General features: G+C 54.6%; 2 protein-coding genes across 5 annotated transcripts in view; one reads left to right on the top strand and one right to left on the bottom strand.

The window, feature by feature from the left end:
* The window catches only part of SLC7A1 (solute carrier family 7 member 1), a 64,859-nt gene extending 51,162 nt beyond the window's left edge, over positions 1-13,697 (top strand). For all 3 annotated transcript variants that reach the window (XM_088842703.1, XM_055426317.2, XM_055426318.2), the window contains 7 exons: positions 354-576; positions 1,262-1,401; positions 3,897-3,999; positions 6,311-6,528; positions 6,766-6,932; positions 7,513-7,621; positions 8,833-13,697. In XM_088842703.1, coding sequence (XP_088698829.1) covers positions 354-576; positions 1,262-1,401; positions 3,897-3,999; positions 6,311-6,528; positions 6,766-6,932; positions 7,513-7,621; positions 8,833-8,936 — 1,064 coding nt within the window. In that variant the 3' untranslated portion in view covers positions 8,937-13,697. The remainder of the gene's footprint in view (positions 1-353; positions 577-1,261; positions 1,402-3,896; positions 4,000-6,310; positions 6,529-6,765; positions 6,933-7,512; positions 7,622-8,832) is intronic.
* A 5,092-nt stretch (positions 13,698-18,789) lies between these two features.
* MTUS2 (microtubule associated scaffold protein 2) overlaps positions 18,790-25,268 on the bottom strand; it is a 257,866-nt gene continuing 251,387 nt past the window's right edge. For both annotated transcript variants that reach the window (XM_055426319.2, XM_088842704.1), the window contains 4 exons: positions 24,938-25,036; positions 23,815-23,934; positions 20,907-21,004; positions 18,790-19,767 (listed from right to left, as the gene is read on the bottom strand). In XM_055426319.2, the coding sequence (XP_055282294.2) occupies positions 19,554-19,767; positions 20,907-21,004; positions 23,815-23,934; positions 24,938-25,036 (531 nt within the window). In that variant the 3' untranslated portion in view covers positions 18,790-19,553. The remainder of the gene's footprint in view (positions 19,768-20,906; positions 21,005-23,814; positions 23,935-24,937; positions 25,037-25,268) is intronic.

Raw genomic sequence — 25,268 nt, 5'->3', positions numbered from 1 at the left:
CAATCCCCCTTTCATTGCTCCCCGAGTGGCCTGCCCGACAGGAACTTGCCTGTCTGTCCCCTGCGGGCCCGGGGTGACGGCACCGTGGCTGCAGCTGACGGCAGACCCCATGCGTACTCCAGGGGAGTGTGGCTACCTAGTCTGACGTCATCCGGGCTCCCAGCCTCCAGTGTGTTCTCTTTTCCTTGCTGACCCTCAGCACAAAGGCTGAGAGCACCTTCCCTGGGCCCGTGGGTGTTGTGGTTTGTGGTCTGAGGGCCTCTCCCCTGGGTTCCCCGGAGCCTGGAAGGGCCCTGGCCCATGAGCTGCAGGGTGGTCTCAAACCCTCCGGCTGAACTCCTCATGGCTTGCAGGGGAGGAGGTGAAGAACCCACAGAAGGCCATCCCCGTGGGCATTGTCGCATCCCTGCTCATCTGCTTCATCGCCTATTTCGGGGTGTCGGCCGCCCTCACCCTCATGATGCCTTACTTCTGCCTGGACAAGGACAGCCCCCTGCCGGATGCCTTCAAGCATGTGGGCTGGGAGGGTGCCAAGTATGCGGTGGCCGTCGGCTCCCTCTGCGCCCTGTCCACCAGGTGAGGAGCGGAGACACTCGGGAAGGCAAGTGTTCCGTGACCACCCCTCTCTCCCAGCCCAGCCCCGATCGTGGGACTTCTCCCCTTGGGCTGCTCTCCATCAATCCCTGGGGCTGTCTGCGTTACAGACATTTCATCTCAATAGCCCGAGGCCCACGTTTCAGCATTGTCGGCCCAGCAAGGGCTCCTTCTCTTGCCCCTGACCGTGGCCACTGGCTGGACCAGGCCACCTCTGAGTGAGCACTGTCTCTGGCCCTTATTCTGGCCGTAAAGCAGAGGCTACCATTAAAAAGGAGCAAGTGCCGCAAATGCCTTTTAATGAGAATCATTTTGCCCTCGTGCTTCCTGCTAGCCTGTACACACAGGAAACATTTGTGGACCTCTGGGAGATCTTCACGAAGGCAGCAATGCTTTTCTTTTTGATTCAGCCGGAGATAATTGCAGGAATAAATATAGCACGTCTCTTCCATAGAACTGTGTCTAGATGCCATGCTGGTTTAGGTTAGACGTTTCCCTCTCACACATATGTGCAGACTTGCTGCAAGTGCTCCTCCAAGCTCGGTGTGTTGAGCTGCGGGCTTCCCAGGTTGGAGCCAACTCCCTCTCCTTGGTGTGAACCCCTGTTGCGATGCCTTTATTCCCCTGAGCTCTCTTACGGACGCGGTTCGCTTTTCCTCCCATCTAGTCTTTTAGGTTCCATGTTTCCCATGCCTCGGGTTATCTATGCCATGGCTGAAGACGGGCTGCTGTTTAAATTTTTGGCCAAAATCAACGACAGGACCAAAACACCGATAATCGCCACCTTAACCTCCGGTGCTATTGCCGGTAAGAACTGGAATCTCCTATCCAGCATTTTAACAGTTGGGTTATTACTCCCTAAGGAAATGTCTTGACCTGTGCCAGTCTGAGAGAAATTGCAACTGGTCTTTATAACGCTTGGTTTTTACCCTTGGAGTCTGGTTTGTTGTAAGGTAACTGAGTGCCTTTTGACAAAAGGCAGATGCCAGTTTCACAGAGGATGTGATGGAATTCTCGAACAGGTTGCATTTTTCAGTGATTACTGTCTCAGTGGACTGAGCTCTGCATGCATACTGTCCCTTCAGAGCTGTGTCTTTCCCCTTCCCCGGGTGTCCCTGAGTGGACCTTGGTGGGATGAAATCCTTCATGGTACATGCCCTATCTTGTCGGTGCTGGAAATTCACTGTCCGTGTGTCTTAGCTCGTGAATTCTCTGGGAAGCGAGAATCCCTTACGATCAGCGTGTTATAAAACATGCCATCTGTTCCCTAGGGGACACTGAGGGGGTGACTGGGGTAGCCCTCCACCCTGAGCTTATGAACAACAAACAGCAGGACGAGAGGAGGTGGAGGTGGATCTGACGGATCGCTCTCAGGTCCCTCGCCAAGAGGACAGAGGGAGCGGAGGGCTGGGGAACCCTTGGGCCTCCCTGCAAGCCTCGAAAGCCAGGGCAGTCCTGGGAAGAAACCGCTGTTGGTTTTCTGTTTCCTCCTTGAGTCGCGTTTCACAGCCCAGAGGCAGATATACAGATGAGCGGTGGAGGCTCAGAAGGGGAAGTGAGGATGCATGCCCCAGGAGGACAGCAGCAGCTCTAGGTTCCTGGTTCGTTTTGGGGCCAAACTGGCTGGGTCCTCCCAGCCCATGTGTGGAGCAGGAGGTCTCCGTGGTGAGTGAGGACACATGCCAGTCACAGTTGGATCACAGGGACTTGTCAGAAAGCCACAGGGGAGGCGTTTGACCCTCCTAATGAGTGAACTGTTAATAGCATTCACACTCTTAGCAAAAAGTGCTTAGTTTTATGGATCAATGTTGTTTAATGAAAGGAAGCCAGTTTTTCCTATTTCACACACGTGCTGTATGAGTCTGCATTCTTGAGCCTGATCGCTGTGGGCAGCTTAAGCGACACCGTGTGTCAGTATACGACCAGTGTGTTTAAGGGATTAAGGAACTGGAAATAGCAAGTGTTTTTTCTTTTTTTCCCCCAATATTTACTTGTAATGTGATCATACTGAAGACTAGCCTTAATTTCCTTCCTGTGCTGATTAACGGAGATGAAACTATCATCTTTAAAGCCGCTGTAAAGTTCTTATATCACCAGACCAAGGGTTTGGTCTTTGTCTTTATTTGGTCAGAGTGATATATAAGTCTTTAGTTTTCTAAAAATCACCTCCCACGGAAGAAATTTGGCTCAGGTTTCTCTGAGTGAGGACGTCAGCATTTGATACACACACAGCAGGTTTTCTGCTTATCCGGTAGGCCCTCGCTGCTCTTTAATTCTGTTAGTTAACCTCAATTTGAATTTGTTTTAGTTGCCATGGTTTGTGTGAGTTTGAGAAGTATTTGTGGAAAAGTAATGGCTTCATGTTTATATTTCAGCTTGTGTTGATTGCATGTGATTTGAAAGTATCCCAAAGTAGATCCAGCCAAGTTATTTTTTAAATGGGAAACTTGACACATATACCCACATAAATAGATGTGCATACACTTATAAAAATCTAGGAATAAAAAAAAAAACAAATCTAGGAATGATTTTCAAAAAAGACTGCATGTTTTGCTTTGCGTTAAGTGGGGTTGTGGTGAAGGGACTGGGATTGTTTGGGAATAGCATCATGCCCACATTCTGGGTTAGGAGCCCCTGTGAGCCCCTCCAGGGCACCGGACCTGCCCTCACCCACCTCCTCCTCATTGTTGCCTGCTGATGCAGGCCTCCGGTGGTGTTCTTGGGAAGACCAAAGGGCTCTTTGGTCTACCCTGTTCAGTGGAATATACCTAGCACCCAGTGACTGGCATGCTCATGAGTGCCATTGAATGATGGATGGATGGATGGTGGATGGGTGGTGTATGGGTGGATGGATAGATGGGCATGTCTATCTGTAAGTCTGCATAGTGTAGAGGAAGACATACTGCCCCAGGGCCGTAAGAACCTAGCTCAGTGCCTGACTTTTCCACTTATTAGCTGTGTGCCCTTAGGTAAGTCTCTCAAAATGTCTGGACTTTGCTTTCTCCATCTGTAGTGTAGGGATGGCTGGCAGAATTGCCATGGGGGTCAACGGGGTCATGTTGATAAAAGTGCTCCCTCTATATAAATGTTATTTGTTGTTACTGTCTGTTGGGAGCTGTGTATGTGGTTTAATCCCAAACTTTCCTTCCTTTTGAGCAGTGGTGCCATGTTTCTTCATGGAAAGGGCTGGCAGGGGCAAGGGGAGGCCCTCCCGGGTGCCCTGGGTCACGGGTGGGTGGTGGCTCTGGCTGCCAGTGTGTTCAGGCCCATACCCGTCCTGATGTTCATCTCCTCCTCCCCAGCGGTGATGGCCTTCCTCTTCGACCTGAAGGACCTGGTGGACCTCATGTCCATCGGCACTCTCCTGGCTTACTCTCTGGTGGCTGCCTGCGTGTTGGTCTTACGGTAGGTGTGGCTTTCTGGGTTCCAGGACAGAAGAGCAGACGCTCCCTGCCAGCTTCCTGCTACCAGTTCGTATTAATGGTTTATACACTGTAAACTTGGGGCTGTGGATCGTTCCTTTGGGAACTGATTGGGAGAGGGTGAGACCTGGTGCTTGAAAGTCTAGTTACAGAGAGTAGCCTTGAAAGGAGTCCAGGGTGGCTCGACCTCTCTCTCTCTAACGTGCTCTGATTTTTCTGGCTGGATATCTGGAAGACAGAGACAGGTTATCAACTTGATAGCTGGGGGCTGGATCTTTGGATCAGAATTTTTGAAGGCTGAGGGTAACGATCTCAGTTTGGACTGGAGACTAGGGACTGGCCCTGGTGGGCACTGGGAGAACTGGGGACACTGTGATGCTCCCGTGGAGGTGAGAGAGCTGGTACAGGGCCTGGAGGGCCGGGGGTGATGCACAGGAAGACTCTCCAGGTTCTGCTTTGAGTCTCGTCCGGATGGGGCCGGCCCCGGGGAGGGCCATGACACAGCAGATCTGGGCCGGGGCTCGGTGTCCTGGGGTTCTTGGCTGCCACAGTGCCCCCTCTCTCCAAGCTCACTCTGCTCCAATTTTCCTTTGCTCTGGGACACAGGGCTCTGCTTCCTTGCTCCCAGGGGTGACCCCTGGTAGCACAGACATCCATTGTGGTTTCCTGGTGAGAGGCCCCCTACTTTGCAGGGTTTTAATCTTGCCAAGCCATGGATTCCATCCCTAATGTGCTCTGCAGCTACCGTCCCTGAGATGAGCCTCAGTAGTGGCTCTGGAGAATCAGCTAGAGCTAGTGTTTCCGACCACGTGTTTCTTCCCAAGAGCTCAGTGCTACAATCTTCTCCGAGTCTCCCCCAACCTTCTTGTTAAGTGAGTCGGTGAAAAAAAAAATGGTGAAGTATCTTCATACTCACTCTTAGATTATATGCAGAATAATGCATAAAGCACTGTGTGTTTCGAAGCTGGTGGAGGAGATTGGAGCTCTGTTCCTTTTGGCTGGGAAGATAAGTAGCCTCATTTAAAATGAATGCTTCACTTGCAGGTGGCTTGTGTCTTGGAAATCATGCCATAGGCTTGGTCCTTCACCCAGCTTTAGAGAGTTATTTATCCCAAGGCACTCAGAGTTTTTAAATAAATTGATCCAATTAAATCGTGCAAACAGAATTTCTCAAATCCATCAGCCTGCAGACACGTTTCTCTGGCTCTCTGCACAGAATAGGATCCCAATATGATTGCTTTCTATTTCTGTCTGTATTTTAGCTTCCTACAACTATAGTTTTGTTGTGAGTGGCCTCATATCTTAAGGGCCAGTGCTGCTTTTCAGAGTGAGAGCAACGGTCTCAGCACCTTCCTCTGGACTGTTTCATGGTAGAGGTCAGTTCAGTTCAGTTCAGTCGCTCAGTCGTGTCCGACTCTCCGCGACCCCATGAATCACAGCACGCCAGGCCTCCCTGTCCATCACCAACTCCCGGAGTACACTCAAACTCATGTCCACAGAGTCGGTGATGCCATCCAGCCATCTCATTCTCCGTCGTCCCCTTCTCCTCCCGCCCCCAACCTTTCCCAGCATCAGAGTCTTTTCCAGTGAGTCAACTCGTCGCATGAGGTGGCCAAAGTATTGCAGCTTCAGCTTTAGCATCAGTCCCTCCAATGAACATCCAGGATTGATCTCCTTTAGAATGGACTGGTTGGATCTCCTTGCAGTATAAGGGACTCTCAAGAGTCTTCTCCAACACCACAGTTCAAAAGCATCGATTCTTCGGCGATCAGCTTTCTTCACAGTCCAACTCTCACATCCATACATGACCACGGGAAAAACCATTGCCTTGACTAGATGGACCTTGGTTGAGGTCAAGTTGCCTCAAAACAGAGACATTAAAGGAAGAGGATGTTGCCCTGAGGCAGGAGTGAGGCCCAGGTCTCCTCTATTTGTGGAGAGTTAGCGATAAAGAACCCGCCTGCTAATGCAGGAGACATAAGAGACGCGGGTTCGATCCCTGAGTCTGGAAGATCCCCTGGAGGAGGGCACAGCAACCCACTCCAGTATTCTTGCCTGGAGAATCCCATGGGCAGAGGAGCCTGGTGGGCTGCAGTCCACAGAGTTGCAAAGAATCGGACACGACTGAAGCGTCTTACTACACACACGTATCGCTCTGACCATCTTCTTCCCATTTTATGCCTTGTGTCCTAGGCAGCTTCCCTTTGAAGCTTACTAAGAACATGAGTTAGAGTGTGTGTACTTGTGCTGAGTTAAAGCCTAATCTGATGGCTAAACAATATGCCGCCTCACAGGTATCAGCCTGAGCAGCCCAACATGGTATACCAGATGGCCAGGACTAGCGACGAGCTCGATCCAGTTGACCAGAATGAGTTGGTGAGCAGCAGCGATTCTCAGACAGGCTTTTTACCGGAAGCAGAGAAGCTTTCTTTGAAAACCGTACTCTCACCCAAAAATACAGAGCCTTCCAAATTCTCCGGGCTAATCGTGAACATCTCAACCAGCCTCCTAGGTAAGAGCCTGCCCTTCCCTATGTGGTGTTTGGGGGTCTTGCTTATCCCCAGGGTGACGGCAATGTCAGTTATTTTGCCCTAATTGGGATTGGTGCTTGCAGAGATGGAGCCCAACCTTCCCGGAGTTTTGGGAGTCGCAAACAGTCGGACACGAATGAGCGACTGAACTGAACTGATCTGTCTGTGGGAACCTGGGGAATGATTGAAGTGCGGTTTTCTCTGTCTGTCCCTCTTAGCACTTCTGGTCATCACCTTCTGTATGGCAGCTGTGCTTGGCAAGGATGCCCTGGTGAAGGGGGAGTTGTGGGCAGTCTTTCTACTCATGGGCTCTGCCTTCCTCTGCTCCGTGGTCACGGCCATCATTTGGCGGCAGCCGGAGAGCAAGACCAAGCTCTCATTCAAGGTAAACAGCTCAGCGTGACAGCTGGAGGGACCCGCCCCTGGGAGACCATGATCCTGACTCTCCTGCAAGAGGCCACCCTGCCCTGCTGGGCTCTGGCAGGCCTGGGTGTGTGGAGTGAGGTGCTTGCTGGCCAAACTCAGGGGCATGTGAGCCGGGCACAGACAGCGCTGCTGAGAAAGGCTGGCCCCTGGCCTTTGGGTGGGCCAGTGCCCCACATCCTGTAAGCTTTTCATAAGTAAAGTCTGCCCTGGTGGATTGTGTGTCGTTACCAGGCCTCGGAGATGACCAGGGCCTCTGCAGGCGTAGAGTCTGCAAATAATATAAGATCGTTCAGCAAGCTCAGAAGTGAGACGTGAGCTCACTGTGGCAATTAGTGTCGCTCAGAACAAACTCCCGCCTGCGAGGGTTTGCCTGGGGGGGCTGAGGGGATGGGAGGTGCCGGAGTGGGGCCTGGCACTCAACCCCTCCCCACACAGCCCCGCCCGTCCAGATCGGGCCTGGGAGGGCGCTCCCCTCGGGTGGGTCTGCCATCTCACACTGTCCGCCCATCACACCCAACTCTGTGCCGCCTGTCCTACAGGTGCCCTTCTTGCCAGTCCTTCCCGTCCTGAGCATCTTCGTGAACGTCTATCTCATGATGCAGCTGGATCAGGGCACATGGGTCCGGTTTGCCGTGTGGATGCTGATCGGTACGTGAGGCATGGGTTTCAAGGTGACCAGCACGTGGTGTCCCAGAATCTCTCAGGGCCCCCACTCACCCACTCGCCCCCTCCCCGCCCGTGCCCAGCAGCTCGTTGTCCTCTCTGCTACTGGCCGGCTGGCTTGCGTCCTCCAGCTGCCCCCGTTTCCGATTTCAAAACACAGTGAAAACACGTGTAGTCAGCGGTTTTCTCTCTGACAGTGAGGAACACCTGGTAGGCTGTGGGTCCTCCCTCCCTCGTAGATAATTATAAAGCCTTTGCCTGAACCAGTTATCTGTTTGGGAAAGAGCTCGAACGTTCAAAGAACCAGCCTGTGAGCCTGCTGTTGACAGAGCAACACCTTCTTCACCCCAGACAGCAGCGTCTGGACAGCCCCACCCTTGGCCCCCTGGGCTGCAGGGACTGGCTGGGGGCCTGGCCCCGTTTTGCACCAACCATGGCCCCTCTGCGGGCCTCCAGCAGCCCGAGCTGCAGAAATGGACCCAGTAGTGTTGGTGGCTAGGCGACTGGCCTGACCGGGCTATACACCTAATGAGAGCAATGGCCTTTAGGCTGAGTTATGGCCCTGCCTCAGTGACTGAGGGGTAGGGAGGGTAGCTCCCTGCAGAGGTGGGGGACGCCTGCTTTTGAGCACCCCCCACAAGCTCCTGGACTCCAGGACTGCTCTCCCTTGTCACTGGCACAAAGATGGCCTCCCGCCAGGATGGGGGGCGGTAGTTAGGGGCACAGATCTCCGGGTCCCACCACAGGCCCCTATGGCCCCTGAAACTCACCGGAATGACTGAATGGGTGGGTTGCATGAATTCCCACGTGACCTGAGTGTCTAAGCCACTCATGGGAAAAATAGGAGCTGTAACAGACAGCATGAAGAGCCCAGGGAGCCCTAGTGCCCTTGGAAACCCGGCGCGACTTCTGGAGGGTCTGTCCTGGCCCCTCCAGCAGCCGCAGGGCAGCCGCCCCGCCAGGTGGGCAGTGGATGAGGCAGAGGCACCAGAGCCCCTTCAGGGGTCCCCACCCAGTGGCTTGCCAGGCGCGAGGCTGCCCAGAAAGATGCGCCTGCCTTTGCCAGGTGTAGAGGTGACCATGCCGGAATACACTGGGCTTACTTGGAGGGCAGGCCTCCTGCAGAGGCCTCTTGTGATGCCCTGACCCCAGGGCCACCTCCCGGAGTCACACCCATCTCTGCCCTCGGCCCGCAGGCTTCTTCATTTACTTCGGCTATGGTCTCTGGCACAGCGAGGAGGCGACTCTGGCCGCCGACCCAGCAAGGACTCCTGACGGTCACTTGGATCATTGCAAGTGACGCATGGTCCTGCCCCCGAGAGACCCCCACCGCACCTCGCATCACCGCCCCACCCAGCCTGCGTGCCCAGAGCCCCGCGCAGCCCACATGCGGCCCATGGCCCTGACCCCCCGGCAGCTCTCGGTGGGACAACGTGGCCGGGGCTGTGGCCAGGGCTGGGACTGGCTGCCGCCTGCCTCCGAGCCTCCTCCCAGACAAGGATGGCAGCCCTTCTCCTCGCCAGTCCGGCACCCTGGCTGCTGCGGCCTCGGGCAGAACGGAGTTCACCTTGGGAGCCCGAGCCTCCATCCTGGGGGGGCCATGCCGGGTCCTGTCCCTGCCTTGGCCCAGCCCCAGACAGCCACCCTGGTGCTGGGTGTCTGTCCCCCTGCTGTGCCCACGCCCCGGCCCAGCGGTTTAGTTTACTGAGAGAGGAAGACCAGACCATCTCTCCTGCTCGGCCCTCTGAGCTGCCTGGCCCTCTGAGCTGCCTCCGGAGGGTTGCTGGACTGTGACTGCCCCCTCCCTCCAGGAGGGCGGCTTGGCCCGCACTCTCCACACTCCTGCCAGGGGACCAGGCTCCCCCCCGCCAGCCTCCTGCAGCCACCGGCCCTCCGGCCCTCCAGCAGGTCCCCGCTGCTGCTTCGGCTGAGTCCTGAGTAACTGGAACATGACACTATTTCTATAGGACCTGCCTCAAAAGAGCGGAGCTTAGCTGAGCACTCCCTGTGGTCCCAACTCCTCGCGGGGTCCTGCCCCCTTTGCTGCTCGTGGGTCTCAAGGGTCCCCAGGCCAGTGTCCGATCGTCCTGAGTGACGCACGGCCCCCCTGGCCCCCCAGCTGCCTCTGGCCCCTCGTGCGTCTCATTGTCACATGTAGCCCTCCTGTCCCTTGGCTGTGAGTCGCCATGCAGTCCAGCTGGCGTGTAACGGTGATGTGGAAAATGGCTGAGTCGTTCCCCGAATTGTTCAGGGTGTGGGGGTGTGCCCACAGGGGATGGTGTGGGGTCCCGTGCTGTCCCTCTCCTGTGCTCTGTGTGTGTCGTTGGATGCCGCGGGTTGGTGACCCTGGGCCGGACCCCTGCCTCCGTGATGACTGCGTGTCCCTATGCACATGGCGCTCCCTGCCAAGGCCCCAGGGACACTCCTTGGAGGTGGGCCGTGCCTTCCTTCCCAAGAGTGGAGTTGGGGGACGGAAGGGCCTGCATTGGTGGGAGGTGAGGAGGCTGGCATTTCTGACTCCACACAAAATGTAAATGCTGCTTGTGAAGCTTAGCTCCCATTATCTTCCCCCTCTGCCCTTTGACACAAATCTGGTAGAAAGAAGCCTGATAAACTGATGGCTCTTGGCTTTTCTCCCTCTGCCCCAGAAAGTTCTTGGAGAAAAGAAAAAAATGCAAGAATCAGTGAAGCAGGGTTGGCCCCAGGTGGGCGAGGGCCCAGCCCCGGTTGCAGGCTCCGTCGTCACTGGCTCTGGTCACTCACGGGAGCTTTATTCACAGTCTCACTTGCGAATCTTCCAAAGTGGGGATAAGAGCCCGAAGCTCGGGTTTCCAAAGAAAAGTATTTAGGTTTATGTAGCTGGTGCTGTACCATATTTTGATGAATCTTAACTTATTTTGTTGAGGTGTTTTGGTTGTCTGCTCTCTTCCTGGGGCCTGCTAGCCACCTGTCTGCTCGAGTTGTCTGCTGTTTCTCCACCAAGGCAGAGAGTGTGAGGGAACGAGGGTGTCCAGGAAAGGTGGCGGGTAGAGTTTCTCTCACTTTTTTATTTCCGGCTGAAATTTCTGAGCCTGACTGCCCCCAGCAGACTCTGCCCAACTGACACTTGAGCCCGCTACACGCCTCGTCCTCCGGCCGAGAAGGTGTGTCTCAGCATCTCACGGGCGGGCCCGCCCTAACAGATGGTCCCCCCCTCACCTGGAGCCAGGGGGCCATGCAGAAGGGCCCCCCTTTGTTATCAGAAGCCCCCACCCTCCACACCGGGTCAGAGCCCCATCCGAGGAAAGGATCCCTTGGTTGTTGGACAGGGTTCAGTGACCTGTGCTTTTGTGAAGAGAGGTTTTCATACCGTTGACAGGAGTTTTCTCTTCTGTGCGGGGGCCATGCTGCCAGGAGACTGAGCTGCGTCTGCAGACCATGGCTCTATCACACCCACTCTGGGTTTCTAAAAACTCACCTGGCCCAAAATCAGGGGAGGAGGTGTAGGCAGGGGGGATAGGGGCCATGCAGGGGCCTGATTGCCCCTGAAAGTTCCCACCCCCACCCAGGGATGGGAGACGTTATCACGGCTGGCCTTCCTATGCCTGAGATGGACACACACACATACACACAGAGACGAGATACACACAGACAACATACGTACACACACAGACGCACATGTATACACACAGACAACACACATGTATAGACACACAGATATAACACATACACATATACACACACAGAAGTATGACACAGACATAACACACGTACACACAGAGACATCACACACACACACAAATACACAGGCAGAAAATAACCACTGGAAGTGCCCGACAGTTTCACATCCCAGCCCCGCCCAGACTGTTTCATGGCTTGGCTGTTATTTTCCAGAGACACCCCCTGGGGATGTTGTGTCCTCGGTTCCCTGGGCACCAGCCCCAAACACTCGCATTGGAAAGACCTGCTTGTGGGGAGGAAGTGCCCCTTCCTACCACTCGTGGGCCCCTCCCTACATGTGCGTGACCTTGTGAAAACCCACCTGGGATCCTCCGGGCCCTGTGTGGGACAGTGAGGGATGCAGTGTCTCTGGAGAATCAGCCGGGCCCGTGGGCAGGGGAGATGTGGGCCCCTGGGTGGGGATGGGACCTTTCGGAGGCAATCAGGACCCTGCATGGCCCCCATCCCCCGCTGCCTACACCTCCTCCCCTGATTTTGGGCCAGGTGAGTTTTTAGAAACCCAGAGTGGGTGTGATAGAGCCATGGTCGGGAGACTGCTGCTCAGTTGATAACAGTGTCAGCATCACTTGCCTCTCCCCCGCTTTGGGTTTTGTTCCATTGAGCCCCTCGGTCTCCATCAAGTGATCGACCACCTGGTCCCATGGCGTTTGGACACCGCAGATTGACTACAGCCCTGTGGGGGCTTCTCCGCCCACCCTGAGCCCCCCGGCGCCCCGTCACTCCCTTCTGCCCCTTGGTCACATCTGTTCTCACTGGGAGGGCTGCAAGCAGGAGCCTTGCACTTGTGTTTGCTCTTTTGTGCGTGGAGTGAGGGGGGCGTGGGGAGTGGGAACCTAGGCTGGGCCAGGTCTCCCTGCCACCCCCACTGCCAAGCGGGCACAGTGAGCTGACTGGGTCCTGCCTAGGATGGCGACTAGCAGATCCATCAGCACAGGATGTGTGGACACAGCTCGTAAAGGCCCCTCCCGGTTGCAGGTGAGCCCGAGGGTACTCAGGGGCCTCGCTGCTGCAGAGAAGAGGCCTGGCCCTGTGCCGGGGTGGACACCCCAGCTTGACACACTGAGTAAGAGCTGCTTGTTCTGTTGACCCCTGAGAACCAGCCCCATGGAGACCAGAGGGAGCAGCTTCATGCCAGCCCGTCGCCCCAATGTGCAAGGATGGACGGAGAGGCGGGGCTGTGGCATGTCCATGCAGGCGTGTGAGTTCAACTTCAGATGGAACTAAATATATGTTGTGTATAATTTTATGTATAATTTAAAATATATTAATATCTGTCTGCCTTGGTAATGAGTATTGTTATGTAAGGCTCCTTAGTGGGAGCGAGATGTACAGTTTATCAGACTCTTGTGGACTTTTTTGGGTGATGAAATGCTTTATTGATCCAGTGGTGCAAGAAGCTACAAACACTCCATATCTCATCATCGTAGTTATGATGCCTAATGGGTGGTTAAGGCGAAAAAGAAAAAAGTCAGCTGACCTTCCTGTTCATCACTACGATCCAGTCTTTCTGTGTCCGTGGCTTCACTGGGTGGCAGTGCTCTTTCAAGAGGGAGTGGGCCAGCCAGGGGTCTCGGGGCACAGTTCTCAGGAGCCCCCCCTCCCCCAGGACCACCCTGACGACGTGTCAAACTGCTGGTTGAACACTCCGCCGCGCGACCTAGGCTTGAAGTCCAAATGAGATTTCTCAGGGTCAGGGAGCACGGCTGGGAAGAGGCATTCAGGCCTTGTTAAATTATTAACAAGGTGTATATGATGTTGTGTTTCTTGATGACAAACTTTTTAAGTTTGGGACTTATTTTCCCATTGGAGAAGTTTATAATATCTATTTAAGATAAGTTTCCTGCTTACGTTGTGCCTTCAAGCGTGGATAAGTCTAAGGAGCACAAAGGGGTGACGCTCTCCACGAGGGTTGGTTTATTGTCAAACCTGAAGGTGTGGGTTCTCCAGTGTACTTCTTCTACTGAACATGGAGCCATTATTAAGAGGATTGTGTTTTTTATTATGTAAATTGTGTAATATTTTTTTGCTCGTTTGATGTTCTATTTTTCTAATAGTTTTCTTATAGTTTCTTATAATTGCAATACTAGATTTAGAATCTGACAGCTAACTGCAAATCAGATTGGCCTCTGCTGGTCCCCCTCACCATCTCCCCCACCACCCCCGTTTTTACTTTAAGGACAAGAGTAGACGTTGTCCATTGCCTTTAAAAAATGTGAACCTGTGCTCTGTATCCCAGTTTTGCTGGTACATTGATGCCATAATAGTTCATGTTGTAAAGTCAAACTTTGTTGGTACATCCGGTCATGCTTCCGCGAATCCTAATAAACTCCCATCTATGGCCCGGCGTGCCCAGTGCGGTCTTAGGAATTCCTGCAGCTGTGGGAAGGGTGGTGAGGGCTTGGGGGTGTGGCTCGGGGAGTCCCAGAGCCTGGTCTTTGCCTCTGGAATCTCACAGCCGGATATCGCGTTGCCTCGCAGCTCAGGGGTGGGGTGGGGAATCCGCAGCCAGGGGTTCTCTGGAGCATCTCCCCAACTGCCCACTCTTCCCAGGTCACCTCAGGGTTTGGGGCCCAGAGGTCTCCCCGCCAACTGGATGGTGGGGGATGAGGCTGCTGTCTTCAGAAAGACGTGACATCAAATGCAGCAACACCCCCGTCACCTGTGCCCAGAACCCCTCGGCCTCGCACTGCCCTCCACCTCCCCCATACACACCCATCCTCGGGGATGGGGTGCTCGCAGGACAGGGGTGGAAGGCTGGTGTGTGTGGCTGTTATAACCCTCGAGCGCTCACCACCACCACCCTCCACCCCCCCACCCCGGCCCCACTTGAGAAAGGAGGCGTTTTCCTGCACTGGAGGTGCGTTCAGTCGAGTGGCCCCAATTCTCAGACCCCGAGGCGCGGTGTGATCCCACCAGGAAGATGCGGAGTGACTTTTCCTCGGTAAGAGGAGGGCAGGGGGCTGCTGCTACAGGCCCCGCCGCGCCTCCGCGCGCCCGCCTTCAAGCAAGCGAGGCCCACCCGGGGGCCACGCGGCGCGCCACTCGCCCGGGCTGGACGGCGGGAACGCGCGCAGGCCGGGCGCCCCTACTTGCCTCCCCAGCTCAGCACCACCACCACAACACCTCCCCTCGCCCCAGGGCGACCTGTGCCGTCTTGCAGGCACCGCCGAACCCCAGCCCTTGACATCGGGGCTGGCCGACTGCCCCCAAGCACTCGGACCTGGGGGCGACCTGGCCGGGTCCACGCGCGGAGCCCCCCTCAGCCCGGAGAGGCCGGTGCCGCGGCGCCACGCCGCCACCTAGAGACCGGCGCCTGGAGAGCCCCCACCCGGCTCCCGCGGTCTCCCAGGAAACCCCGACACGGGTCTCTGAAGCCAGTCCGGTCTGGAGGCCGGGGGGTTGGGCAGTCACCTGGAGCGCGCCGCTTGGTGAGTCAGAGGCTGCCCCCCCCCCACCCCGACAGTCCGGCCTCCGCGGTGGGGAGGAATCGCGTGGATTCCTTCAGGACTGCTCAGTCACCAGGCGGCCAGGAGGGCGGGGACCCCTATCAGGGGGTACCCCTGTGCGCCCCTCTCCAAAGGGGCATCCTGTCGTTTTGCCATCCAAGCTTGTCCACCAAGCCATAAACGCGATGTGACCAAGGCTGTGTGAGCAGGCAGTGTGTCTGCTGATGCAGCCGGTCTCTGGCCTACTTCTCAACACCCATCTGGGCCTTCGAAGGAGTCGGGGTGTGGTGGGGGGGGGGGGTGGTGGGAGTGGCGGACAGAGAGAAGGTACTGGGTCGTACTTTGACACTTTTACTCCCTGAATCCCTGCGGTTGCCTCTTGAGCGCCTGCTGATGTGCTGTGCTGCACAGATTGGGGTTCAGTTAAACCGATCAGCAGCAGCTAAGCCCATAGGCTGGCTTGTCTGTGGCGAGGCGGGACCCTGTAGGGAGGGTAGGGGCCCAGGTAGACAACTCTATCCCACGTGATGCTTGCGCCTGGAAACCCGGACACGGTAAGGGGGGCAAATTCACCTGTTCATCCCTCACTCTGAGGGGGCAAAAAACCGAGCTGGTAGGTCAAGACATCCCAGGTGTCCTGCTTTTGTTTATAGAGAAGTTTCAGAGAAGCAGACCGGTTCCAAAGGGAAAAAATTTTAAAAGGTATTTAGCAAACAAGTGAATAAGCTCTAGCCTCTGGCGATGTTTACTTTTTTAAGCATTTGACCTAGATTCACCACCCCCTCCCCCACCGTGGGCAAGGCCCTGCCTCTTGCTTGACAGGGAGGCTGTCCCATCCACCAACCCCCCACCTAACACCCCCCTCCCTGGCTCCACTGCTGGGTTTGTTCTCAGATGCATCCACAGCATAACAGCCTTCACCTCCAGCAGCAGGGGAGACGCATCCGCCCGGTTCTACCCAAGCCTCACCCTCCTCACTCCTCCCCGCCTCACAGGCAGTGGGGGAGCCACCATAGACTCCCGGAGACCACAAAGCGGGCAGTGAGTGGTTGACATCAAAGCTCTCGACTGCTGCCTGGCAACCGTGGGGGACACGGTTCTCCGTTGCCAGGAGGCCTTCCACCTTCGGTTCCTCCATGGGGCCCTGGGCCAGGCGCCAACGTCCCCTTGCTAAGGGGCAGTACTGATGCATGGGGGAAAGGATAATGCAGGGTGGTTCTGATTAAAGTGGTGGCAGGAGGCGCCAAAAGACAAACAGGTTGGGATGTGTTGATGAGTAAATCATTAACTGGCAGCCGTCACCAATATCTGGAGGCATGGGTGGCCCAGGGGATCCTGAGATGGTGTTGGCGGGTCCAGAGTAACTCAGGGGCCTTTATCACCTGCCAAGGGGCTCCTGGTCAGCAGCAGCTTGGGAGAACAGACTGACTGGAGTCTCCTCGTGGCCCCTGGTGCCCCTGCCAACTGGCTGCAGTCCAGCCTGAAAGCCCTGGGCATGGGAGGGGGCAAATGCTTTCAGGTTAAAGGAGTGTCCTGGCTCAGTGCTTTTCAGGGTCCTGTGAACCCCACAGGCATGAGAAAGCGTGTGACAAGGAAGTGCTGTGACCATGGCCCCCATGCTAGGAGCCAGTGGCCCCCTGGCCACTCTGAGACGAGAACTCTGTGACCACCCAGATACAAAGTGACCAAGCCCACTTGTGGAAAGTCAGGTCAGCATCTGAATTTGAAGTTGACTGTGAGGGGCTTGTACTTGATCTCTTGTGTCCTTTTTCTGATGGCCTCCAGTCCAACCTGGCCACCTCAAGACAAGGAGCAGAGCCACCGAGCCCCCAAAACTCAGGGGGAAGACCGCTGAAAGTCCCGGGCTACAAGCTGGGTGCAGGGACCCTGCTAAGCTGGGGCAGAGTTGGGGCGGAGGGGTCTGAAGACTCAGTGATGATCAGCTGACCCTGGCGTGCACACAGAGGGAACCCAGCCTTCGGGCCTCCCTGTCCCCTCCTGACCTGAAGCCCAAGGGGGGCCAGGCCAATGGTCACATCAAGTGCGTATCACAGAAGGTCCCTCAAGTTCATTTTAATATGCTTCAAACACAAATAATGCAACACAGAAACCGCAGGGGCCAGAAAAGGAACGAGTGACCCCCTTCAGATGGTCACCAAGTATGCCGGCTCCCCGGCCCGTCCGCTGCTCCGACACCCAGCCGGAACCTCACAGGGCATGTGGTGGGCTGGGGGCGGGCAGGGCACCAACAGCATCCCACACACCAAGGAGAGGTTGGTGAGGTTGGGTGTGTTTGTTTGAGACAGGTGGAGAGGCTGTAGCATTTCTCTGTGGAAACAGCTCCAGCCTGGGAGGTGGACACCAGAGAGACAGAGGTCCAAGTCCTAACAGTGTTGGGAGTGGGGAAGGGAGAGGCGAAGGGGGGGCCTGCTGCCCCTAGAGTTTGGGGATAAGAGCCATATATGATGGGCGTCCATGACAAGGAAAGGAAGCCAGGGCATTGTGGGAATTAGCTCGGGTACCCAAGGTCAGGGATGGTTAGAGCCACGCTCTAGTCACCTAGTGGGGGATTACTTGGTTCTAACACCACTACAACTGTGACTGCAACAGGCTAACACAGCGGACCACATTCTAACGTAACACAACATCTGTATTGCTGTGTGACTGCATTTAGCAGGTGCCATTATGGAAGCAGTTCCTAGTTCGGAGGACTGAGCTACTGTGTCTGCAGGTGGTGCCTGCTAAAAGAATACATATTTGTGTATTTTAGTCAACGTGGCATCATCTACTCTAATGGGATGCCCAATTTAACATCACAGTGTCATGCAGACCCACTAAACAGAAAAAGAAATGTTTCTTCACTGGGTATTCTCCTATGTCCCCAGGATGGGCAAAGACCTGGAGGTTTGCTAGAAATGAGATGTATGTGAGGCCAGGAAGCCCAACCTTGACTCATGCAAGGAACATAGGCCAGGTCTGTCTTCACGCCGGCCACATATGCCACGAGCAGGCAGGGGCTCTGGGCCAGGGTACCCCTTTCTTGAGCCGTTTCTTTCCTGCTCTGTGACTCTGGCCCCACAAAGTGTATCTACATAAGTCTGCCTGTCTTGGGTTTGCTCACAATCAGTCTTGTTCTCAGGACCACTTTGAGGGGCCTTGGGGAGAAAAGTACAGGGTCTTCGTCACAAACAGTAAACAAAGACATCATTATCATCACTGTATTAATGGCTGAAACTACTTTCTTGTATATGTTATGCTTCTAATGGTCCACAGCACTACAGGAATCTCTTCCCCATTCTAATCCATTTAGGAGACAAATGCCAGTCCAGAAGCCTGTGACCACCGGCTGGCTGTTTCCTGGGGCTCCTCTCTTTGGAAGAACCTCCTGGGCCAAAGATGGGACCTGTCTCAGCTGTGGTATAGCTTGACCATCCAGCAGAAAAAGACACCTGGGTTTCTGGGAGGTCATGCGATGATCCAGCACAACCAGGAACTGATCCCCCCCAAGACAGAAGAACTGGTTTTCTGGAAGCCCCTGCTAGAACCCCTGAGCTGCTCAATGTACAAGAATGAGGTTGGGTTACAGAACCTAACTGAAGGTGGGGGGGGGCAATGAAATAGGGCTGAGGGTCGTATTTTGGTGGGTTGACCATCTGTAGCATCACATCAAACAGGATGCCAGAGGACGCTCTTCTACTCTAAGCTTAGTCAGAATACAGACCCTATCAGCAGTTTTCCTTCCTGAGGATGGAACGTGAATAGTCTTGGCCAACTCCAAGGCCATTCTCATCCTCATTCTCTAAGGTTACGTGCTTCTATTTTTTCCCAAGGATGCAATAGCCGAGTGATAGATTCCAAGATGCCATTTAGGAAAAAAGCAAAACTTGTGTTTACAAGAGTATAGGCGATCCACTGGTCATGAGTTAACATCTGCAAAACTGCTCATCCCCCTCAGGGTTTCTCACTGCTGCCCCTTATGCACTCAGGACAGGAATGTTAATAATTAAAATCTGCGGATGGAGGAATAGTGACCTCACGTCATGTTGACTAAGAAGCTGATTGTTTCAAAGGTAGTTACCGTTCACGAATGGCTGGTGTTTGTGTTAAAAACAGAGTACCACGTGGTGGTAGGTCGAAAGGCGCTTCTTCTCTGTATCTTTTTTTTTTTTTTCTTTTTTCTATTTTGGGTAGAAATATTCCTGGGAAGGTAGATAGAAATGCATTTTCATTTCCCAATAATTCTTAGGCACGAGTTAGAAAACTGCTGACCGTCACCAAAATGTCAGCACTTCGTGTTATAAAAAATGCAATTCAGAACCGCTGCATGTGTATATACGTGTATCTAAATATACACACATATCCGGTGCAGTACACAAGGATTATTCAATGGATAGTCAAAACTGAGCTGTTTGTTAACTAACCTGAAATTCTGCAGTGAAAGTTCATTGCTCAAGGACAACTGGCGTTTCCTTCTTTTGGCTCTGACTACGGCCAAACGTTTGCACATGAGACACTACCGTTTACACGTTCCTAAGTGCCCCTCCCGGGACAGTCCTACACACGAGGGCTAGAAGAGGGCTCGGCCTGGGATGCGGCTAAGTAGCGACTGGGCATGCGCGCACGGGAGGCCGCGACGTAGCGACTGGGCATGCGCGCGGGGCCAGGCGGGCTGGCCCGTGGCGGTCACCACTCCCCGCAGGTGGGAACCCTCGTGGACCGGGCGCCGCAGCTCGGCCCGCAGCGTGGTGGCGTCATCTGGGCGTCATGCTGACTCTGGCGGGAGAGGAGGGCCCGGAGGAGGAGCTGCGATACACAGGGGATGTGGGGGACAGTTTAATGGGGCTGGTCGGGTCCCCGGTTTGGAGCTTCCACAGCAGCTCTTCATTGGTTCGGCTCAGCCTCTTCTTCTCCTGCGTTTCTTTCTCCACGTATTCCTGGAGGTTAGCGTTCTCCTCCGACAGCTGTCTGCACGGGGGTGGGTGGGGTGGGAACAAGCCACAGTCAGAGTAGCAATGGCAGAGCAACACACTGAGCCTGAGGTCGGCCAGGCCCAGGGGCGCACAGGGAACGGGGTGGGTGGTGGGTTCCTGTGGACCACAGGGACCAAGCCCCGGGAGGCTGAAACGTGATCGCCACCTGTCCCACCCACACAATCCTCTCCCAGAGTCTCTCTGCCAACAACTGATTTCGCCCACAGTCCCTCTGCCCCGGGTCACGGGAGGCGCTGGTGGCCAGTGGACAGAGCAGAAGCTGCAGGCCTGAGAGAAGAGGCAAGAGGGGCTTGGTGTGGGGGGTGCTGAGCGGCACAGACATAAGAGGTGGTGATGGTAAGGACAGCCCCGGCGAGTCGGCCCCCGCCCTGGGCCTCCCTGGCAGCAGTCAGCTCGCGCTGCGACCTTCTGGGCAGTGCATCTGGTCGCCTGCTGGAGCTGGAGCCCTGGAGGACAGGGCCAGAGCGGTCCCTCCTCCAGTGCTCGGCACCCAGCCTGGGGCCCGGCCCGTAACAGATGCTTGTGGATGTTTGTGGCTGATGGACACCAAGTAGAAAGGAACCCGACGTGTTTTGTGCCACTCATCACTGCAGCCGGGTTGCCGGCCCTCCCTTCCTGGAAGTCGGAGCCTTGGAGCAGGTTAGGAGCACGAAGATGGAAGGACTGCATGGCCCGGTCCCTCCCTGCTGCCCTCTGGCTGGGGCAGCTCCCCTCTGCCATCGGCCGATACCTGGGGCAGCAGTCGAGGACCCCACTGCTGGAGCCCAGGGTTGGCTGGCTCACGTGGCTGTTTTTAGCCTGGAACTCCCAGCGGGCAGCCTTTCCAAAACCTCCTCCACGATCCCCTGCACCACCCCCGCCAGTTGTGCCACACACTTCAGCCCACCCCACTCCTTTCCACCAAGGAGGGTGCTCCGCGGAGCCAGGCTGGGTGCTCAGAGCAGTGTGTTCTGTGTGGGTAGCTTTCCTCCATGTGGGGAGCGCTGAGAGCCTGCGTGGGGAAGCCTCAGGGCTCGAAGGAATGAGGACAATGAAGAGCCTTCCAAGGTCAGAAGCAAAGCCATTCTGTCCAGGACATGCGCCTCTGAGGCTCCATCACCCAAGCCCACCTACCTTGTGACCACGGTGTTCTGGTCAATCCTGGCCTTGAGGTCTTCGTTCTGCTGCTGGAGAACTTGGATCTTCTCTTCCAGGATAATGTTCTTTTCTGCCTATAAAAGATGCAGTGTCAAGAGCTCCGCAGCCAGGCCCTGGGGGAGATGGCAGACCAGTGCCCTTAACTTCCAGGCTTTGGAGGATTATCTAAAACAGTGTTTTTCAAACTGCAATTTGCAATGCATCGGCTATAAAACCAGGCTAGAGGGACGTGACCACCACTGCTTTTTTAAACAAAAGCAGAATAAAAAATACCAGAGTGCACTGTAAAAGTACTGTATATATCTTTCTTATATATATGTAGGTATATAATATGTCTGTGTGTATATATTGGTATATATTGTGAATTATGGGGCTTCCCAGGCGGTGCTAGTGGTAAAGAACCTTCCTGCAATGTAGGAGACCCAGGTTCGATCCCTGGGTCTGAAAGATTTCCTGGAGAAGGAAATGGCAAGCCACCCCAGTATTCTTACCCGGAGAAACCCATGGACAGAGGAGCCTGATGGGCTACAGTCCATGGGGTCACAAAGACTTGAACACAACTGAAGCAACTTAGCATGCATGCATTTCCTGGGAACAAAGATGAGGCGGGCGTCAGAGCCTTGCTGAAGAGCTGGCTAGAGCCCAGTCCTTCCACTCTGATGTCTCAGCCCAACTCACGGAGGGGTGGTGGTTTTCCTTAGCTACCCTACTCGGGAGTTCTTCACAGTCTTTTCAAAAAAGAATTTCTCAGTTCATCTTAGAATGGAGCTCGACTTCAGCTAGGTCTCAGGCCGTGGGGGACACACGGACAGAGAGCAAGCGTTAAGTCTCAAAGGAATAACCACCATGGAGGAGGATGTTATTTTCTGTTCATGTGCAAAGCTGGACTTGAGCCACGTGTCCTGGCTGCCCAGAGCCTCAGGAGGGAAAGTGTGTCCATGTTATTGATATTTTCATCCCTTCATTAATTCAGAATGTTGTGTTCTGCATACAGGTACTGCCAGAGGTGCCAGTGCAGGGCGGAGGACCTGATGGGGAGAACCAGGGGACCCACCAGTCAAACTGGACCCTGGGGGGTGCTCATGGCTCATCTCTGACAATGGCAGGGGCATGGAGATACTCACTATGAGAAGTGTATTCTACACAGGAATCCAATAAATTATGTACATGTAATTCACTATGCATGGGTGTGCTAGGTTGCTTCAGTTGTGTCCAACTCTTCGCGAACCTATGAACCACAGCCCGCCAGGCTCCTCAATCCATGGAATTCCCCAGAGAAGAATACTGTTGTGGGTTGCCATTTCATTTTCCAGGGGATCTTTCCCAACCCAGGGAGGTAATGTGGGTGTCCTGTATTGCAGGCAGATTCTTTACTATGTGAGCCACCAAGGAAGCCCTCCTAGGAAATGGGAAGTGATTCAATCAACTCTCCCCACCCCCACCCCTGCCTGAAAAGGTTTCTGGAATGAGAACTCTTGCATGCCCACAGAGTGCCTAGAGCAGGGCTAAAAAAGGCCTGATAAACCCAGAGGCTGCTGGCTGATCAGATAAGGATGCAGACAGTCCAGCCTGGAGGAGGAGGGCTGCAGGGTTGAGAGGGGCAGGGCTCTATCCACCTCAGCTGTCCCCACTGGCCTGAGCTCTGACCTAGCTGGAAAGCTGAGCTGCTGGAAGGTCCCAGGAGGCCAGCACCACCCAGGATGCTGTAATAGGCACTCACAGCCCCATCTGCTCCCATCCTAACGGACAAGCATCCGTGCAGCTAGAGACGCCCAGAGAGGGATGGTGCTAGATCAGGAGAGTGGACGTGATGACTGAATGCAACAGGTGTTCTGGGACCAGCTCCTGGTTTGGATAAACCAGCTGCCAGGACATTTCCGAGACATGCAGAGAACTTTACAAGTTACAGGAGATGATCAGTTACTGAGATGGTGAGTTGAAGGTGTGCTAACTGAAAAGAAGCAGGATGCAAAACCCTTGTGTGTGTGCTGTGTATTGGAGTGTGTACACTTGTATGGAGGAAAGCCTCCAGAAAGTGTTAACAGTAGTAGAAATATGGCATTTTAATCTCCTTATTTTTATCTTATAATTACCTATAATGCACATATTTTCCTTCTATAGTATCACAAATTTTAATATAATGATAAGAAGGAAAAAAATGACTCTATATGAGCCATCTTTTGGCCAACCTTCCCATCAAGATAGTATCTCTTTGGAGGCAGGCCTCCCTGCTGCTAACTTTGGACTACTATCTCAGCCGCAACCCTTGCACCCACAGGGTCTGGCAGTGAACTCTGAGCACTCGATTCCCCCAAAGGCGTGCCCTTTGCTAGTTCTCTGGGAGCCAGAACCCAGTGGAAGCTGGGGCCTGGAGCTCTGGTTCAGGGTTCCTGCCTGGGCTGGGCCACTTACTGGGTCTGGGTGAGACAAGACCTTTTCCTAATCCTCCATCTCTGCATCTGTAAAAGGAGACTCCTGACAATGGAATCCCACTCAGTGGATTGCTGTCGGAATTACTGAACAGACAGACACGAAGTGTCCGCACGGCGCCTGGTACCCATCAGCGATGCTCCCCAGACGCAGGCTCATTGCATGTCCTCCCCTTGGAGGGGAGGAGTCAGCAGCTCACAGTGATGGGTGGCGATGCAGACAGGGACTCAGATGGGCTCCAGACTTGTACAAATGAGGCCATGTCTGAGATTCCTGAACTCCTGGCTCCCAAAACAAGGCCTGGAGCCTCATCTGTGATCTTTTCTGCTCAGGTGCAAGCAATGGACAGGTAAGGGCCGGATGCTCCCCTGAATGCTGATAATCCTTTCACCCACAAGGGTGGTGGGAATATCATGCAGGTTACGGGGGCCTCCCAGGGTTACAGGCGACTCACCAGCTTTTCCAGCTCAAGAATCTTCTTTTCCTGCTGATGTATCTGTTGATTCTTCATCTCCAACACCTGCTTCAGACTCTTCATGTCTTCTTCCAAGTGCTGATAAGGAGCCAAGGCAATCTGCAGGGGCAGAGAGCAAGGCGCTATTTCCCAGGCAAAGCCCAGCATTCACCAGCATCGTGAACTCAGCGAAATCTAGTCTCTGTTAACAAGGTTAACAGAGAACAAGAGCGAGGGGGTGGACGGGTGAGAATGCTCACAGTCCTCCCTGATAAAGATGCCCAGGAGTTTCCACTGGGAGTGAGACTAAAAATCCAGCTCCACAGGGAAAAGAAGAGGGGAGGCCATCGGTCCCTGAAATGTCAGATACTAGGGTGGCCGGATACTACCAGCCCAGCCCCCCAAGGGAACTTAGTGGGCAAAAACACTAAATTCAACATTGGCCTTTAACATTCACCCAGACTACTTGGTTCAACACACAGATGAAGACTGACACAGGTGCCTACCTGTGCCCATGGACAGCCCCGCCCCCTCTGCAGGAAATGAGCAAAGTAGTTTAAAAAGGCATCGTAGAAAAAGAACTGTTAGAGTAAGTCTGCCAGATGCGACCGGATGTTCAATTAAGTCTGAAGGTCACATAAACAACTTTTCTGTACTGTAGGAGACGTATTTAAATACTCATTTATCTGTACCTCACATCTCACTGGGTGTCATGGATTTCACCTGGCAACCCTACACAGAGGGAAGGAATTTTGCCAGGGTTTCCGGAAAAAGAAACCTTCAACCTTCAGCAAAGCCTCCCTGTAGAGTTGGGGTTGGGAAGGAATGAGGTGTTGGGGTGGGGATGAGGGTACAGCCAGAGGCATTTCCAGGTCCAGCTTGTCCCAGGGGCTCATGGACAGTGGCTGGGGAGCCCTGTGAAATGCAGCAAGAATAACACTCAGATGGAGAAACCACAGCTGTCCTGACTCAGGACAGGTGCTTATGGATGTATGTTTAAAATCCTGGCAGGCCCTGACCGCTGTCGCTCTGGAGTCAGACCAGCACAGGGGCTCTGTCTTTGGGGTGATGCTGGGGGAGCCCCAGGCTTGCAGGGTGCTGGGAGGCTGAGAGCTCATGGTACCTCCAGCTGCTCCTCCGTGTTTTTCCTCAGAGCCTCCTCGAAGCGCCGGGCTCGGTCCCGCAAAGACTGGCTCTGGAAGGTCAGTGTGTCCACTTGGTCCTGCAGGTAACGCATGAGACATCCAGCTCAATCCTCACAGACGTGGCCCCTGGGAGGCGCCCCTGTCCGGGTTGCTCCTCACAGGGCGATGAGGTCAGAGGGCCCCCCACTGGGTCCCACCAAAAGGGCATCACATGCCGGGGGGGAGAGGCCCCCAAGTGCCCGTGGCCTCCCCGCCTTGGTGCCTTGTCCAGAATGGACCACAAGACACTGATGGGTGAGTGTTGCTGCC

Source organism: Moschus berezovskii, chromosome 13 (genome assembly GCF_049115385.1).
Source record: "Moschus berezovskii isolate FMDL1 chromosome 13, NW_MosBer_1.0, whole genome shotgun sequence".
In the NCBI taxonomy this organism is placed as follows: Eukaryota; Metazoa; Chordata; class Mammalia; order Artiodactyla; family Moschidae; genus Moschus; species Moschus berezovskii.
The sequence above is the reverse complement of the archived record's forward strand: the minus strand, read 5'-3'. Positions and strand labels throughout refer to the sequence as shown.